This window comes from Symphodus melops, assembly GCF_947650265.1.
Source record: "Symphodus melops genome assembly, chromosome: 13".
NCBI lineage: Eukaryota > Metazoa > Chordata > Actinopteri > Labriformes > Labridae > Symphodus > Symphodus melops.
Genome location: NC_136703.1, coordinates 11,436,200 through 11,453,232, shown reverse-complemented (window position 1 = coordinate 11,453,232; position 17,033 = coordinate 11,436,200). Strand labels below are relative to the sequence as shown.

Sequence of the window (17,033 nt, the reverse complement as noted above, 5' to 3'; positions counted from 1 at the left end):
AATGTCCATAAATACATTTTTAATATTATTAACTGTAAAGTAGCCTACAAAAAAAGTGGTTGAGGATGATGTCAATTTAACACCTTATACAGAGTACTAGCAAGCAATGTAAAAAGAGGACTCAGTGAAGTTTATCTTCCATTTGTGAACTATAAAAATGCTGTTAACCCTTTCGATCAGCAGTTGTAGTACATCAATAATTAATACAAATATAACACGTTATAGGGCCCCCATTCTGCATAGGTGCCTATAGGCACATTTGCACCTTACCCAAGTAAGACTATAGTGTATAAGTGTGCAAAGAGTGTATTTGTAAAGCATCTCGAGATAACACTTATATGATGGTTTATCAATTGATTGATTAGTGTCAAGACTTTTGTACTGCTACATAAAGTTAAAGAAAAACATATTTCATCATCCAACTAAACATTTGTGTTTTAAATCCCACAATGCGTTGAGAAACAAGAAAACAAGTTTCTTCTAACAACCAACAACAAACATTGACATCATTTTGGACAATGTTAAGAAGTGAATATATTGTCAGCCTGTAGCATGAAAAAAAAAAAAAACATGTTGTAGCATCTTAGGCTATACCTACACCCCTGTTGTCCCATGTCACTGTTGCCGCGCGCGCAGGAAACTACAGTCCTCATTCTGTGCACGAGCCGGACGCCCAGACTGAACTACGACGTGAACCACACCGTGAACACTTTCTTCTCCTAAATTGAGCACGTACGGCGAAATTGAATAACCTCCGCACAACAGACCTCTTTGTGAGAAGCCGCCGCTGCAGGTTTAGTTCATAGCCTGTCAACCTGGCGGGGATGCGGAGTGGACTGTCGGCGCTGCCCTAAATGGATGCGCCGGAGAGCGTGTGTAGAGCGGAGGACCAGACCGCTCCAGTCGCAACTACTCTCAAAACAGTGATTACACTACGGGTGCAGGAGTGAACGACCGCGTTAATTGTAGCTTCCAGAGGTAAAGGGGAAAACAAGACTTTGGGCTATTTCCACGAGAGCAACAACCGCACTTGAAGAAAAATAACTTCACTGTCGCCGTCGACTCGATGCTGGGGCTGCTGGGCTTGAAGCAGTGAGGAGATGCGCGGTGTAACATGGATCTCAGAGAAGGGATGAATATCAGCAATCACCGCAGGGAACGTACTCAGGTAAAGATGTACGACTATATGCATTTCTCCACATCACTCAAAATTATAATTTACCTTTCCCCATTGTGGCTTATTTTGTTCTGTGCTGGTCGAACTGCTGCCAGTGTTTTCCACAAACTTCCAGTTCTGTCGTCCCCTGTTATTATAGTCTAAAACCTAATAGTGGAAAAAAAAAAACCCATACAAAATATCACTTTTAATGTTATTGTGTTCTATTTGTAGTTTAGCGTTTGCCCATTTTAATTTCGCTCACAGGCACGATGCATAGGCTATTACTAAATATCCACAGGGTAAATACACATGTCAAGGCATGGTATGCTTCATTGCCTCTCTGACTGCGTGTCAATTAAAAAAGCTACCAGGTTTTAAATGTTACTTTTTCAGTCACCACCTACAATTTACACGTAGCCCACAGGAGATTATAATATGCTCTTTGTCCTATGTATAATTGCCATGGACACCATTTAGCATGCACCCTTTCCATAGTAGGGCTCATATCAAGCTATTATTTCTTCCTCATTTCAATCCTCTTGCAGAACTCATTTGTCGCCTGTGATCAACAAGGGATTGGACTCAGTCCACTCTCATCATCTCTCCCTCCCTCCCTTTGATTGCACCCAGCTCGGAGCTTGATTGCCGTTCAGATTGTCTGAAGTCCTCTAGCTTGCCACTCGGTTGGAAATAGTTGTCCTCCTGAAATCAAGTGTCCATGTGTTTGAGAGGGAGTTGCATTGCACTATTTGATTCTGCTACTAATAAAATTAGTGATCGCAGCTTTGGATTTTTTTTTCCCACAGTAACAATCCTCTGTGTTTAATTGCATGCAGTTTGTGTTATCGTCTCCCCTCAAGTGTATGCACTCTTTTGCTTCATCTTTAGAAAATGTCAGCCGGGTGTGCCAGAGCATTACTGTTACCACTAAAGCTGTGGTTTTATTCTCATTCTGTGAGCAGTAACTCCTCTTACCTTCAGTGGTTAGAATAGTGGAGCTACTACACGTCTCCTTGGGGAAATGTGCTTATGGATGGACACGTTTCTGATGATGTCACTGGCTCAGAGAGAGGGTGGAACATGAAGTTCATCGTACCCCACTGAGTGGAGCCTAGTCTGCATGAGAAACGGAAACACAGCTTGATGCAGGCAAAGAAAGATGTGCATTCTGATAGGCGCAACCAGGTTAGGGCTTGTAATTTTTTCCTCTACTTGAAGTCCACAGGCGAGCAGAGATAGTGTGATGATCGGCATGGTTTCCTCAGAAATCTTTTCACTTTTTTTTTTTTTTAATCTCTGCTGTTCACCTTTCTGCATTGGACCACCAATATCTTACCTGCAGAGATCAGCTAATGTTTTATTTGAGTTTATGCCACATAAGGCTTAAGTTACTCTTCACTAGGAGTGGGACAAATATTGATATCCGAATGTAAGGTGGTCCTGACTTGTGTGATACAATTGTTGTTTTGCTGGTGCCACATACTGGTATTTTAATTTAAGAAGGACATTTCCCCGCCAGTTTGACCCAAAGCATCACTTCTTCATCCCTCCTCTCAGTGGTGGGTTTAACATGAAAAAGGTAACGTGAACAGAGGTTAATGTCATAAGATGTCAGCAGTGGAATAAAAGAAGAAGAAGAAGAAAAAGAGGATTATGTTGGACAGCGGTGAAAAGAAGTAAAATGATGGAGCATGGGGGGAAACTGACAGCAGATTGCATTGACTAAATATGTGATCCTGCACTGAAGTTTTTAAATGGAATTTCATGTTCATCTAATATTGTAGTGTGTCATTATGTAAATGTTTGCAATATAACAGTCCTCACAGACTTACTTTACAATCAAATCGTCGTCACTGAGGGGCTTGCCCCTTTCTGCTTAATATTTGTATTGGATATTGCATCCTTCGTATCGTGAGTTAGCATGTGCTGCCCAACCTCCCTATTAACAATTTGATCAACGTCGGAACAAATATCTGATACCATGTGAATGAAATCCTCACCTACTGCCTTCAAATTTCTACATTTAACAATCCCTGAATAAAGCAACCAGAATGCAGATCCTTTTCCATAAATCAGAACACTTTCATTGTGTGCCGCCGTGTGTTGTTTTTCCATTTCTCATCTACACAATCTCGGTGGGGTACTATCAAGTTTATGTTCCAACCTCCTTCTGTGTTTGAGTCGGGACATCCTCAGAGACGAGTCTTTCCATACAAATAGTGTTCTGCTGGCAGAGAAATAAACGTAAGTCAGGAAAAGTTTTTACAGTCCTTAAAAATTTCTTTATTTTATTTTCACCTTATTCACTTTCTTTTTGCATTTTAGTTAGCTTAGTTTATTAATGTAGTTGTCTGGGACCATGTACAAAATAATATTAATCTCACAGAGAAAAGTTGCTTTGTACCAGATTCATATATAATGAAACTATTATGACTATAATGACACTATTTTTTTTTCATACAAATAGTTGTAGATAAAAAAAAAAACTACAAAAAAACATGAACTGTATGTAAAGTAAAGTCATGCAGTGTCAACAGTATGCCACATGAATAATCTTCAATCGGGCATATATGTTTTCTTCATATATGTAAAGTACAGTCTGATTGTCTTTTATTCATGAGATTTTCTGAACGCTTTGAGGCACAGTGCTCTCAGACACTTACGGTTTCAGTCCCCTGCAATTATGAAAGCTTACCTTTTCTCCATGACGGCCTTAAAATTGTCTTCCATGATAACTGCTGCGAGTCCAACAAAGAGTTTCCACCAAAGACCCAAAATCTGGGTAGTTTAGAAGCCATCAATTGGCAGGCTACTCAAATCTAATGGGATCCTTTATTGGTACCTTAGTCAAGAATGGTGCTCAACCACTTTGTGAGAAAAAAAACACAAAAATTCAGTCACAGCTAGCATCAATAAAAGAAAAAACGCAGTAAGTTGAACTTCAGGTGACTAATTAGAGCGATTTAAATCTAGGCTGCACTTTTCATATCCAACTTATATGCAAAAAGTAATAATGATGTATCAATTCACTCACATCTATTTCTTACTTTAAGGTGAGATAAGCATATTGGTTTAATATAGTGTATTCAGAAATGTTCTTTGTGAATTTAAAATGAGTAGCTCAGTGGAAATGCGTACATTACTACTGTATACTGTGCTCATTATTTCAAAAGTCGGACTTGGCGCATGTGTGCAAGCAGGAAAAACCTTCAATGCACTCGGTTGCTGTTGTCACGAGGGAGATCGGGTTGAGCGCTTTCGTGGAGTGCCCCTGGTGTGGTCTGAAGAAATGAGGAAGCTGGCATGTGTTGTGTCATGCCTGCGGCTTGTGTGCTTAGATCAAAACACCATTAGTCTCTTTGTCTTGTGCCACAGTTTGAGGTAGAACCTTGGCTAGGGAAAACGTTGGCACTTTCTTGACTCCTGTGGCGCACCATTTTTGTGGAGGGGAAAAAAAATTGGGTTGGCACTCATCTATGGTGGAGCTCAAGAAAGTTTTGAGCCTTTTTGCTTATCTGTGCAAACTTAAGATTCTTAAAGAGCAAGAGGTTAAGGATATTTCTGTGGCTTTTTCATGTTTGTACAACTTTCTAAACACCTTCAAAATACCTTTGTTCTGCCAGCCGGTTTTTATTCAGATTGTACAAACGTATTAAGAGTTAACCAAACTGAATTGCTGCTAACACATAGCATGGATATCAGCTTGAGTAAAGGAACAATGTTTTCAAGCTTCAAAGCAAAACATAAAGCATTATTGTCTCTGTCAGAGTATAAATAACTCTGATGATCAAAAACAAACGAAAATAGAAATTCCTGATGCTGTCATGTCTCTGAATATGTGATTTAATAATTGACAATATAGTCTTCAAAAATCTCCCTAAGTGTAATGAAGTATCATCTGATGAGGACTTGATATCATTATCACCGCTCCTGCTCAGAGCTCCATAGTAAATCACATATGCGGTGTATAAAGTATGCCGGATTAAGGAGAAATGTAACTTTCTCTGCTACTACTACTAGTCTCATCTCGAGCAGAGGCAGAAAATGAATTTTAAATGACTGGAGGCACTCAGAGCCATGAGATGAGCCCTCCATGCAGGAAAACACTGATCGAGCTAGTGTCTGCAGATCAAGTGAAGTCACAGCTCAGGTGATTAAAGATGCAGCATTGTATGCCGTTTTCCCCCCGTCTTGTCTCGTTCCTGCCGACTGTGGGAGTCTGGGCTCATTCATGATTCAGAGGTGTGTGTGGGGGGGTGTAGGTGTGCCTGAGTGTGTGTGTGGGATGCTCATGTGTGAATTTTATCTTCATCTGGACTCTTCAACCAAACAGGACGTGGAGTACCCTTCTATTAATACATTTTTTAGTGCTGAAAAATTGATGGCAGCAGAGAGATAGGTTGTAGTGCTGAGGGTCGAATCAGCTGCCATCACTGTCAGCTTCTGTGGCTGACTGAACTCCAGTCTGTGGTTTATCAACTCCAGCTGGCGCTGTCAAAGAAGAAGAGGGAAGGAGGTGTCACTTTGACAACACTGGAATGTGGAGGAGCGCTTTGTCTTAACAAATCTGACACTTTTCTTTAAAGCAGCTGCATTTCCTTTAACGCCATATAAAATGTATCGCTCCGTTTCACACACAAGCATTTGGCTGTTGCAACACACGACATTGATTCAATGGGATTAGATGGCGTTAAAGTAGTACTATACTTGGAAATAAAGCCTGACAATGAAGTCAACACTCTTTAATCTAAAGATAAACATCCCTAAACATTTTAATATTCATAAAAAAAGGGAATTTAAAAAAAAGTAGCACCTGTCACAGTTGACAAAAATGAATCAGCCTTTGATAGCTCTATTGGTAAATGTATAATGAATATGATCAACATCTTCATTGACCAGACATCATCTGTGATGTTATTGATTATTATGATGACATGACATTTCGGCATTTTCCACATTTTTCCTCAAAGTGGAAATATTGATGGACCATTTTACCAACAGATCATTAAGTCAAAAAGAAATCACTGAGCTGCACCTGACATTTAGCAGAAAAACCTCTCATCATTTATAATTCAATGTTTGGCTCTCTCTGCATCAATCAGGGACAATTTGATGAAGTAAATTTAAAGACGTTGATTCGGTGAGTTCTTGCGCTGAAGGTTTGTAGAATGAAAAACGGCACGAAACGCGACGGAGACAACGCTGTGTGCAATGTGTCCCTCAACCATTCTGTGTGTGTGTATTTGTTATCACGTACTCAACGGTTCACAATAATGCCCACAGAATGTGGAGAAGTTCTTATTGTGGGCCATTTATTGCGTTGACATTTTCTATTTCATTCTTCTTTCATGTCATCTGCGTTTGTGAAATAAGACTTCATCTCCTTTGTGTTACATTTGAATGCAGTTGAGTTTGTGCAAATTGGGTGAGGAAATGTTAAGGTCAGGAATCTCTTTCCAGCCTTGATCATATTCAATTTTTCACCCATTGTCTTTTTTTCCAGAAACATGAAAGAGGAAGGAACTTGAAAGCAAAGTTTAAAAGCCTTCCGATTCATTAACTTTCATTTCATACAGCAAACAAACGAGAGAATCGATTTGGGATGAAAGTGACTCATTGGCCTTGTCACTACCACTTAAGGTCACGAGGGTAATTATTTTGTACTGAAGAGGAAGTCAAACACTGCTTTGGACACTCCCCGACTCCCCGAGCCATCATCTTAGTGCCGAGCTTCTTTGGATCAAAAGGCTGTCTTTACCCCCCCTGCCCCCCTCCACAGTAACCCTGCTCTGTGATGTCTCGTGTCTCAGCGTTTGCTGAGTAATAGAGATCAAGAGATTGCTGTCAGGGGCCGACAGATACCTGCCTTTATGAATGGAGTGTCTCAAAAGATGACATGTTCTGGTCATGTTCGCTCGTGGTGCTGTCAGGGAGGATATCATTTTTAGATGACCACAGTTTTAAACGTTTAAGTAGATGACAAAGCGATTCCCTGAAGAAAATGTTCTCCATCAAAACAGGGCAGCAGTTCAACCTGCAGTCTGAGGTGATTTCATTCACAAAGAATCAACACATGCTCTTTGTAAAAAGTTACGCTAAAATTATGCTCATTCTCTTTTTTTCATTTGTTTGTTCTGATTTATTCAGCACATTTCACACAATAATTCCCTGAAAAGAGAAGCGCTCCTAAAAATATCCAAGAGCACAAGAAGGGATTTGAATTCTCTCTGTTTTGTTATGAAAAGCCAACATTTACCCATGAAGTTTGCACCCTAATAACAATGATAAGTTGAAACTGAGCTGACACTCTGAAAAACCCAATCTCCGGAATGAGATTCATAGTGGAAAAGTGTTGTCTTTAGTGAGTTCGTACACGCAGAAGGAAGAGTAGTGTTTGGGAACATGTCAGGGACGCAGTTGAGATATTCACATAAGCATCAGTATGCTCCGACATGTCTTTGAGTGGTGCAAAGATAGGAAGGGTGCCGATAACTAAGAAACTATGAATGTGTAATGTCCCTGTTTTTTTGGCGCTTTTCTCTTGATAGACTATACAGTATGTTCTTATTAATCTTTTCCTCTCATTTATTTTTGCATGCCAGTGGTGTGTGTAGAAAGAAGAAACTGTGCCATCAGTCAGTTAAATGTAGCGGGAAGACTCAGTTTGAGCAACGACAATGGCTAATTTCCTCTCTTCATCCTGTCTCACTCCATAACTGCCCTATCCCACACTTACATTTATCTGCTGCTTATCAGATGGAACATTAGTTACCCGCGTGTTGGGGAGGTTGGAGAGTTTAGACCAACAAATACATGCAGGAAGATGTCTCATTGTCATGCCCAAACTTTTTTTGGATGTCATTTGAGTCTACGCAGGGACATTAAAGAAATTAAATTCCCCGTGGACCAAAAATGGTTTTGTCCCCACAAACATTCATCTCTTTTTGTCAGAAAAAAAAAAAATAATATATATATATATAATCCCTCCAGCTCCCTCAAATTTGAGGAGCCTGGACACTGGACAATGCTTTATTACATGCTAGGGACAAACAGTTGGCATTTTGTTTTGTCTCAGCAAATTTGAGTACTTGTAATTGCAATCCTTTTTATGTCTCTCTTAAAGACATGATCCCTATTATGCAATGTTAAGCACACTTAAAAACACTCTATTGTAGCTGTGTTTGATAGAGCTTTGCTTGGACAATTTCTCCCCTGTGTTTGCACACAACAGAGCGATACCTTGATAAGTCTCAGAGATACGCCCACACTGTCACAGGATCTGCAATTCAAAAACAGAACTGCTTTTAGGTGTCACTTAGACCTGGAAAGTGGTCGTAAAGATTGAGTTTTTAAGATATGAAATCTCCGGTCCTTCTGTGTTTTGTGTCTTTAATGTTGTTGGCGTGCTAACAAGGACAATTAATGTCCCTGTGAAATAACACTGTGTGATGAAACCAGCAGCCAGGTGCTTTCTGAATGTCTAATGGCTTCCCCCTCCTTTTCATTCATTTGACAGAAGAACGGTGAAAGTGTTGGAAAGGACAAAGCCGGGATTCTACACACCTGTGATTGGATGTGAGTCCATATTGACCTGAGACCATTAAAATGGAGTTACCATGGAAACTTTTACTGCTGCTGTCATTGGTGGAGTGTCTGGCAGGTAGGTCTCCCAAACCCACACTTTTTTTTATGTTGTTAGTGGAGGGCCATGAATTGTTATTTATAGATTTTTTTTGTGATAGCTCCTTGGCAAACAGAGCACATGCCACTTAAAGTTAAAATAAAAACTAAGAGGTTTTATGGCCAACAGCGCCCAAAGCCCTTCACCAATTCTACAAATGGTGGAAAAGAATCACCTTGATGTCTTTCACTGGCAGCTCAAGGCAGCAAATCAAAATCCATTTAGTTGTGCTTAACATCTATCTCTTCCATTTCTTAGCATTGAAACCAAAAAATAACTCCCATGTTTTTTTTCTTTTTCTGAAAGACAGCTTCTATCTAGTGCAGTCATTCTTTTCAAAGAGCCCCTCAATTGTTAGCCTAATTGAGATTGCACCGATGGAAGTACAGAATTCTAGCCATTGATCTTGCTTTTAATAAGAGACTTAATTTCCCTCCCTTACGAAAAGTTCAGGGTCAAATGCTAACTCTCTGTAGAGTGTCTGAAGCCGCGAACAAGATGAATAAAGGCTTTGACGTCTGAGCACAGTAACTTCAAGAATCAGTAATCTTTCATGGTGCCATGCTCTAAATCAACAGCCCCTCCTCGCAGCTGGGACCTAAAATAATTAGTGTGTGCGTGCCTGTGTGTGTGTGCATGCTTGTTACTGTCACTGCGTGTATTTGTTTGTGTATGTGTGTGACCCTTTTCACAATCAAAACACGTCAGAACCGAAATTTGCCTACATGGGAATTAGCGCCACTTATCACTAAATCCAATACACATAAGTGGATGTATAATGAGGCTTTCCTCAGGGAACTGTGACTCACTATGAGATTAGGATCTACATCACCAGTCTGGATCCCATATGATGTCCCACTTAGGCATTCTGATAAGTATACAGATTAGTGAATATCTTCGATATGAATGAAAACACTGTCAAAAACCTGCTAGGGTTTTGAACTCAGACTTACATCTCTAAAGAGACAACTCAAGTCTGGAGCCCGGTCTGCACAGTAGTTACCTGTCTCAAAACAATCAGGAGGTGAAGAAGAAAAAAAAAAAAAACATCCAGAGTTTCCATTTAATGGAAATGAGATCGTAACAAAGACGCAGAGGGCAAATAGCCTGTGAAAAGCATTGTGTTGCACAGGCCTTGCCTCACTCTAGAGGCTCACACTCACAGTTGGTAACTGAGAGTAACCAAGCATTAATATTCAGTATGGGGTTACATTACATATGCGCTGCTTGCAAGACAAGTATGGCGCAACACAACGATAGACCTCCAAAGCCTCTGTGTGTTCTGAGAAAGACATGATAAGCATTTTAGTATGCAGACAAGCACTGCTGGGTAGAGAGAAAAGTGTGAGGGTGTTGGATAGGTGCTGCCATGTTATTTATCCAGAGTTGGAAGTGTTTTTTTGATTTATTTTTTATAACAGAGGGCATTGGCTGTGTGTGAGAGCAATGGGGCCAAGGGGGAGTCACTCCCATGGAGAGTTCATCAGGAGTTAACCAGCGCTCCCCTGTTTCTTCGCAAGGGTTTGATCGGCCCTGAGGCAGAGGCGTGGACTGTATGTGTGTTAGTTTGTACTGTATGAGTGAGCAGAGGAGCAGAGAGGAGGCGTCGAGGTACAGCAGGAGGCAGTCTGCCCTGCATGCACAGACACAACTAACCTTCACACAGCAACCTTCCACTTTCTGTACTGTATCAACAGTCTTCAGAGCATGCTTACTGAGCTGTACTACAAAGAAAACTCCCATTTTTATTAAATTAGGCAAATCCTTATCTTGACTGGAGAGATGAGACTGAGTTTCTATTCAATTAAAACAATATAATATAAAAAAGAATATCACAGGGAAAGAGTCTACATCAGCATTGTATAAAAGGAAATACACTACCATGGAGCTTGCTGTATATTTTCCCACTCACTTCACAACCACTTGCCAACAGCATAAATAATTTTATGGAACATATTGATTTCAAAACATTTTGCGGCACGCTCGAGAATACAAAGCATCGCCTAAAAGTAATTGGCAGGAGCACAATCGTAGAAACATCTGTAATTGGCATTGAAGTATGTAATTTTCCAGGATTGGAATCAGAAATGACAAAATACAGTAAGATGAGGGCTAAGCCTACAACTATATATTCAACATATTTAGTTGAGTGGATGGGTGCGGTTTTAGAGAAGTGTTGCGTATTTGGCATGTCTTGAAATTTCATCGGATAAAAAAAAAATCTACATGCTTGAGTGGACGCGATAATGAATGGATTATAATAAGATGATGAAACATCAATAACTACAAAGTGCGTTTGTTGGCCAATCAGTATTGTGTGTTCAATAGAGCTTTATAGAGAATTCATTGCACCCAGATTAAATGGCCCTGATCATCATGTCATGTGATGGTTCCACGTTGTGTTGAGTTGTGCAGCCAGAAAACTGCAGCTGAAAGGATGCGTTCACATGTAATAGTAATGATACTTATGAGATACTGCCATGTACTTACAGTTATTGCTTTAACTACGTCTATTCATAATGATGTCACCCTATCACTGTAAAGTTAACAGCCAGTGGTCACCATAAACAGATGGTGACCACAAGATGAATTTGACCCTAACCTCTGCTCATTGAAAGCATGTTCATGTCTTCGATGCAGTAGTAAAAATGAAGGGCTGCTTCTAGCTACCATTTTAATCTCCAACAACTACTTTAACTTTGCTCTAAATCTCCCTCATGAGCATCAGAGGCAGCTGGAGTTTCAAATATTGACTTAACTCATTGATTCATCAGAACATGGCAGAGCCTTTTAGGAATACTTAAGCAAGGATTTTATTGAAGTATTTGAAGCTCTGCGAAGAGGTGGAATATTCCACAGTGAATCATTTACTCCCATACCCCGGCTGTGTTCATCCAGGAATGAAAAATCAACTCATTTATACGTGTTTGCGTACATGGTGTGGACTTTGTTATAGATCCTTAAAAAGTAATCGGACCTTTACATTATTGCTTGAAAAGATCATCAATAAAACAGTAATAAATGCCCAACTGACATATTTAGGTTTCTCTATCTACTGTATCTCCTTCATTGTATATGAATAATGAAGATTTCTCTATATCCATCCTAGGTTAACACAAGTATGTTCACACAACATGTTGTTTTATGTATATATATAATATATTTATATTATTCTATGGTGTGCTTGTTAACAAATCAAATATACAACTTCCAATACATTCTACAGTTTATTAACAGTAAATATGAGATTAATGTGTATTTTAAGAAATACAGTATGGACAGAAATCTCTGCCATATTGTCTTGGGATAAACTAAACACTAATGGGTCAATCAGGCAATTTGTAAGACACCAAGGTTGGAAACGATATGGCCCAGTTTTAAAGCATGATAAATCTTTCCATTAGTGTATGACATAACTGCTAGTAAGTGACAAATAACCTTCTAACCAATCTTGAGAAGGAAAAGGTAGGGATATTACGATTAGATGACAAATGGCATTCTCAGAACCAATATGTTCCTTGGCTTTTGTAGACTTTCAATAGAGAGAACAACAACACCAAAAAAATTGCTTTAATTTACAATTCCCACATGTGGACTATAGGATCTAATCAATTCTGTGTTTCCCCAGTGAACATGGCAGTGGACACCATGGATACAAAGGCTGTTATTGAATTTCAGATTCACTAGCTTTGATTAGCAAGAAAATAGTGTGACATGTTTGGATATTGGTTGGAAATAGGTTGGCCACATTCCTCACCATATAGAGTGTGCCTCTGAAAATGTTTTCAACTTAATTAAAGAGAGTCTGCACTACAGTGAAGTACACCCTAGCTGATAGTCACAGCAGTAAAGAATAGCCTGGAACGTTTTCTATTAGTCTTGATTCGTGAGCAATATCTTTTTGTGTGTTTCTAATATATCTTCAATCTACTTCTTTAATAATGAAATCAGAGAGAGAGAGAGAGAGAGAGAGTGTTGTAGTATCCATTCACTATTTTTTCCTGTACCACAGTTTTAAGTTGGGAGTGAAAATCATTTGCAGTTTTCATTATTAACAGTTCACTGTTTATATTTTTGAAAGTAGTTCCACAGATATTCAAAAGAGAAACAGACTAAACGTGACCAAACGATAACTTTGCTCAAGACAACCCAACGGTCCCTTTGCTCTTGAGTAACATTTGCTGCCCCTGAATGAGAGACCTAAAAGGTGTGCCTTATCGGCCTGGACAGAGGGGAAAGATGCTTTAAAAAGCAAGATTGGCTTTTTTTTAATTTGATGCATAAAACCCTGAGCTGAAACGAATGGATTTGGGACCTCACAAACGACCGATACCTCCCCCACACCCGACTCCCCATGTGCCTGTTTATTCATGCTGAGGTAAGCTGGAGGACTTCATTTGCTGTCAGCTCGTATTGAATTTGAGATTAGTTTTTATTTCAGCCCCCTAAACAGCTCCCTCTGCCTTCCACTTGTGCTTCGATGCTGGGGCTTGTGTTGTCTGAGAAGCAGCACATATCACCATCTGGCAGCAGGTGACAGAGAGGAGTGGGGGCAGACCATTATACTTTTTTTCAAAGGACCCCTTTCAGAATAACCTCCATCGTTTTCCTACAGCAATGGGCAGTCAACTTCCTGTTAGGATTCTGGATCAGTGCACTTCCGTGATAGAGCACTTTTTCATGGTTCATCATTGCTTTCTTTGGACATGTTGCCATCAGATTCTGAACTTCTTTTTTTTTTTTTTACATTTGATTTCTTGAATTTTGAAAAGGGTGAAAAATCTTTCATTCGATGTGTCAGTGTTGATTTGAAGTTTAAAACTTGTACCACTACATGCAGCTGTATTTCTAGTTCTTATATAAATCGTCTGCTTTGGCTAAAAAGTATGCCACCCTTGTGAAACTGTTCTTGGAAAATGTGAAAAATTCCACTGCTTGGTATTGGTTTGGTGTGTAGCCCCTTTGATTAGCAGAGAGCATGCCTGAAAGTCATTCCTCTCTGCCCTACCACATGTTACATTTATTGTTGTTGGGCCAATAGAGGAGTTTCAGAGAGTTTGCATCAGTTTGAGCGAAGCCTCCAGGCACAACCCCAAGAGCTCAACATCTTCTCATTATTCCGACGCTTACTCACCATTTTGAAAACAGTTGCCATGGTGCTGCCAAAGATCAGGTCAGTTAACCCAGAGTACAAGCTGCCTAAATACTATTTTGATTAATTTCCCAGTAATTGTACATTGAGTTAGGTTTCTTTTCCCCACACTGCAGTCCACTCAGGGAATGATCGAGAATGCAACACACACCAAGGATATGCTAAAATGTTGTGACAGTCATGGTTCAACGCGATAAGTATGTTTGCTGGTGGGGGCAATGTTAAGTGTTGGAGCTGTTGTTTGTGCTTTAAGGACGGCAAAATGGGCGCTAGTGATTAGTGGGAAGTCCAACTCATTAAATAAGCACCATGAATCACTCACTGTGCCGCTTTCTTAATTCTTAATCAGGTGCAAGTTAAAACAGATGTGGATGGGTGAGAGCAGTGCATTCTGTTTGCAAAGTGTTGATGTGTCTTCCAATCTATTCATGAATCATTAGTACAGATGTGAAATAATCTAAACACTGAAAGGACTATTCAGGGAAGCAACTGTAAAGCAGTAACAAACAGGCAGCCCACTAACATACATATGTTTGTTCTCAACATAGCAGCAAACTTTTGTATGCTTGACAATTGAATGTTAATTATTGAAAAGTATTATTCAGTTCAAACAGTAAAAGCTAGATCACCCCAAGACAAATGTTTCATCATGTGGACCATGAACACAAATGATCAAAATACTGTTTAAAAAAAAAAAAAAATCACAAGTTAATTCTGGTTAATGTGTCATTTTGATCTAATGATTTCTCTTTGATTTGGGTGTTTGAATTGCTGCCATTAAAGTGCTAATTAATATCTGAAGGGCTGGATTAGATCTTTGCAGCTAAATCATTTTTCTAAATGATTTTAAATAAAACTATTTGTGACTATCTCGAATCATTTATCAATTTAATTAGACACTAGATTCCCCTTGTGTTCACCGCAGGTCTTATCATCCTTCCAAGTTTGTGTAAAAGTGTGAGGATTAGTGTTAGAATATGGACTGTACAAGACGTGTCTTCTGGTAATAAATCATCTTTCATCTCTGCTTGGAGGGACATGCATCATCTAACAGAGATTATAATTAGGCATACTTTCATTCTGCGCAACTTTCGGAGAGGTTTATCCTTGTGGAGAGGACCTATCAGCGTACAAGGTCCCTTGTCAAACATCTCCACCCTCTCAGAGAGTTATTTTGAGTCTTGAGGATAAACCTGTTCTCCCATGAAGCCAGAGACATGAAAAAAATACCTGCTTCTCATACCAAATAGTTATACCCGCAAAACAATCCCACTTCTGTGCCATTACAAATATGCAAATGTATTCTGACAAATAAATATGAATTCTCCTTCGCTGGCAGATAAAAATGTTTATTCCAATGAAGTGACGATGACTATCCCATGGGTCACTGTAAATGTGGGATTTGCCAAAACAACATACATTCACTATTGTAGCTTTGTAATTAACAAGAGAGTCTATCACATTAGTCCCGCTGCTGTCTTTCATTTTTTATTGGTCTTTTAAACACAATGAATAACAATGTTTTTTATATTACCATAAGAAGTTTTTGTATTAATTAATTTTCTTTTACATTGTTTATTTAGATGTTCATCCATATAGAATCATGCATATAGCAGAAAAAAGAGTGGAACATGCAAACCAGAGGCCCTCCTTCAATTGATCTGATTGATGTACATTCCAAAACAGGCACTTATAGATGTTGGAGCAGGAAGGCCTGGACTGTTCTTGAAAAAAAAAATGGTTTTGTCCTTTTTATCTGAGTCCAAACAAGACCAAGTTAACATAGCTGACTTCAGAGATGCAAACTAAATTTTCTGAAAAAAAAAAAAAAAAAAAGAGGTCTTGAGACCCTGGGAACTTTAAGCTCCACACAAAGTAACACACACAATGCAAAGCTACAAAAAAAACATATAATTCAGAGACATTTGTAAGCTGCACTGCTGATTTATTTTATCATGGTGAACTTGTATTATAGATAATAATAGGTCTTGTTTTCATTTCACTCTGTCAAAAATAAAAGAAAGAAAAAAAATACCTATTCAGAAAAGGCCTGTTTTTGAATCCTTATTTCAGGAAAGAAACAACTCTGGTATTTTTCCCCCAACTGCGGAAATGACTGGCTTTTTTTTTTTTTTGACTGAATCACAAAAGGTACAATCTTGATGGCTCAAATGAGAGGGGCCGATTTAAAATCAAAACAATTTACTCTCAGTGTTTGCTGTGGCATTTGATTTTAAATTTCTTATTGGAAAAAATCCCCTGGGAAGGAGGTGACACTGTGAAGGGTTTACATGAAATTGTGCGGTCTCACGGTGTACGGTGTGACTTTGACAAGCCTGTACATTCAGATGTTGCATTAAAGTTTAATGAAGGTTGGCAGCTGATTATGCAGTTCCTTTGGGATCCAGCAACTTTTTTGGACTATTTTGAAAAATGCTGGCAATGTCTCTGTTAACATAGCTAACTGATCCATGTCAAACATTGATTTAATAGAATTCAACCTCACTCCTGTATTTAACTTGCTTTCATTCTTCTGAACAGCGTTTTGTATACTTACAAGTAGAACATTTAAAAATTGGTTTTCAAGCTTACCAGGATGTCAAAGCTTATGCATTGGTGTTTATTCTCTCCCCCCCCAGGAAGCGGAGTACTGCTGAGGCCTGTTTTCACCAAACAACCAGGCAGTGTGGTTTTTCCACTTCAATCCGTCGAGAATCACAGAGAAGTGGTGTTTAGCTGTGAGGCCCAGGGACATCCACCACCTTTCTACAGGTAACAGAAAAAGACAAAGATTTGTGCACCGTGTTTGTTTTTTAAAAGGTGCCGGAAACATCCCAAAGCTTTCAAGTGAAAGGCTTGTCTTAAAAGCCATGCAAGACTGATTTTGTTGATATTTAAAGGCTGCAGCTCTGAGCTTTGTGTCAATTATGAAAATATTTAAATAAGGACTTAATTTGCCTCAGTTGTTGTCAGTAGGACATTGTCTCCTGTAGAAAAGACTTTTTAACTTTTTGTCACCAGATTCACCAACTGTTAAAAAG

The 17,033-nt window shown here is 39.2% G+C and overlaps 1 protein-coding gene across 1 annotated transcript in view; it reads left to right on the top strand.

The window, feature by feature from the left end:
• Window positions 1-634: 634 nt before the first annotated feature.
• Window positions 635-17,033, top strand: part of cntn3a.1 (contactin 3a, tandem duplicate 1) — a 76,481-nt gene continuing 60,082 nt past the window's right edge. The window contains exons 1-3 of the mRNA XM_079358678.1: window positions 635-1,168; window positions 8,676-8,819; window positions 16,632-16,764. Of these exons, the coding sequence (XP_079214804.1) occupies window positions 8,765-8,819; window positions 16,632-16,764 (188 nt within the window). The 5' untranslated portion in view covers window positions 635-1,168; window positions 8,676-8,764. The remainder of the gene's footprint in view (window positions 1,169-8,675; window positions 8,820-16,631; window positions 16,765-17,033) is intronic.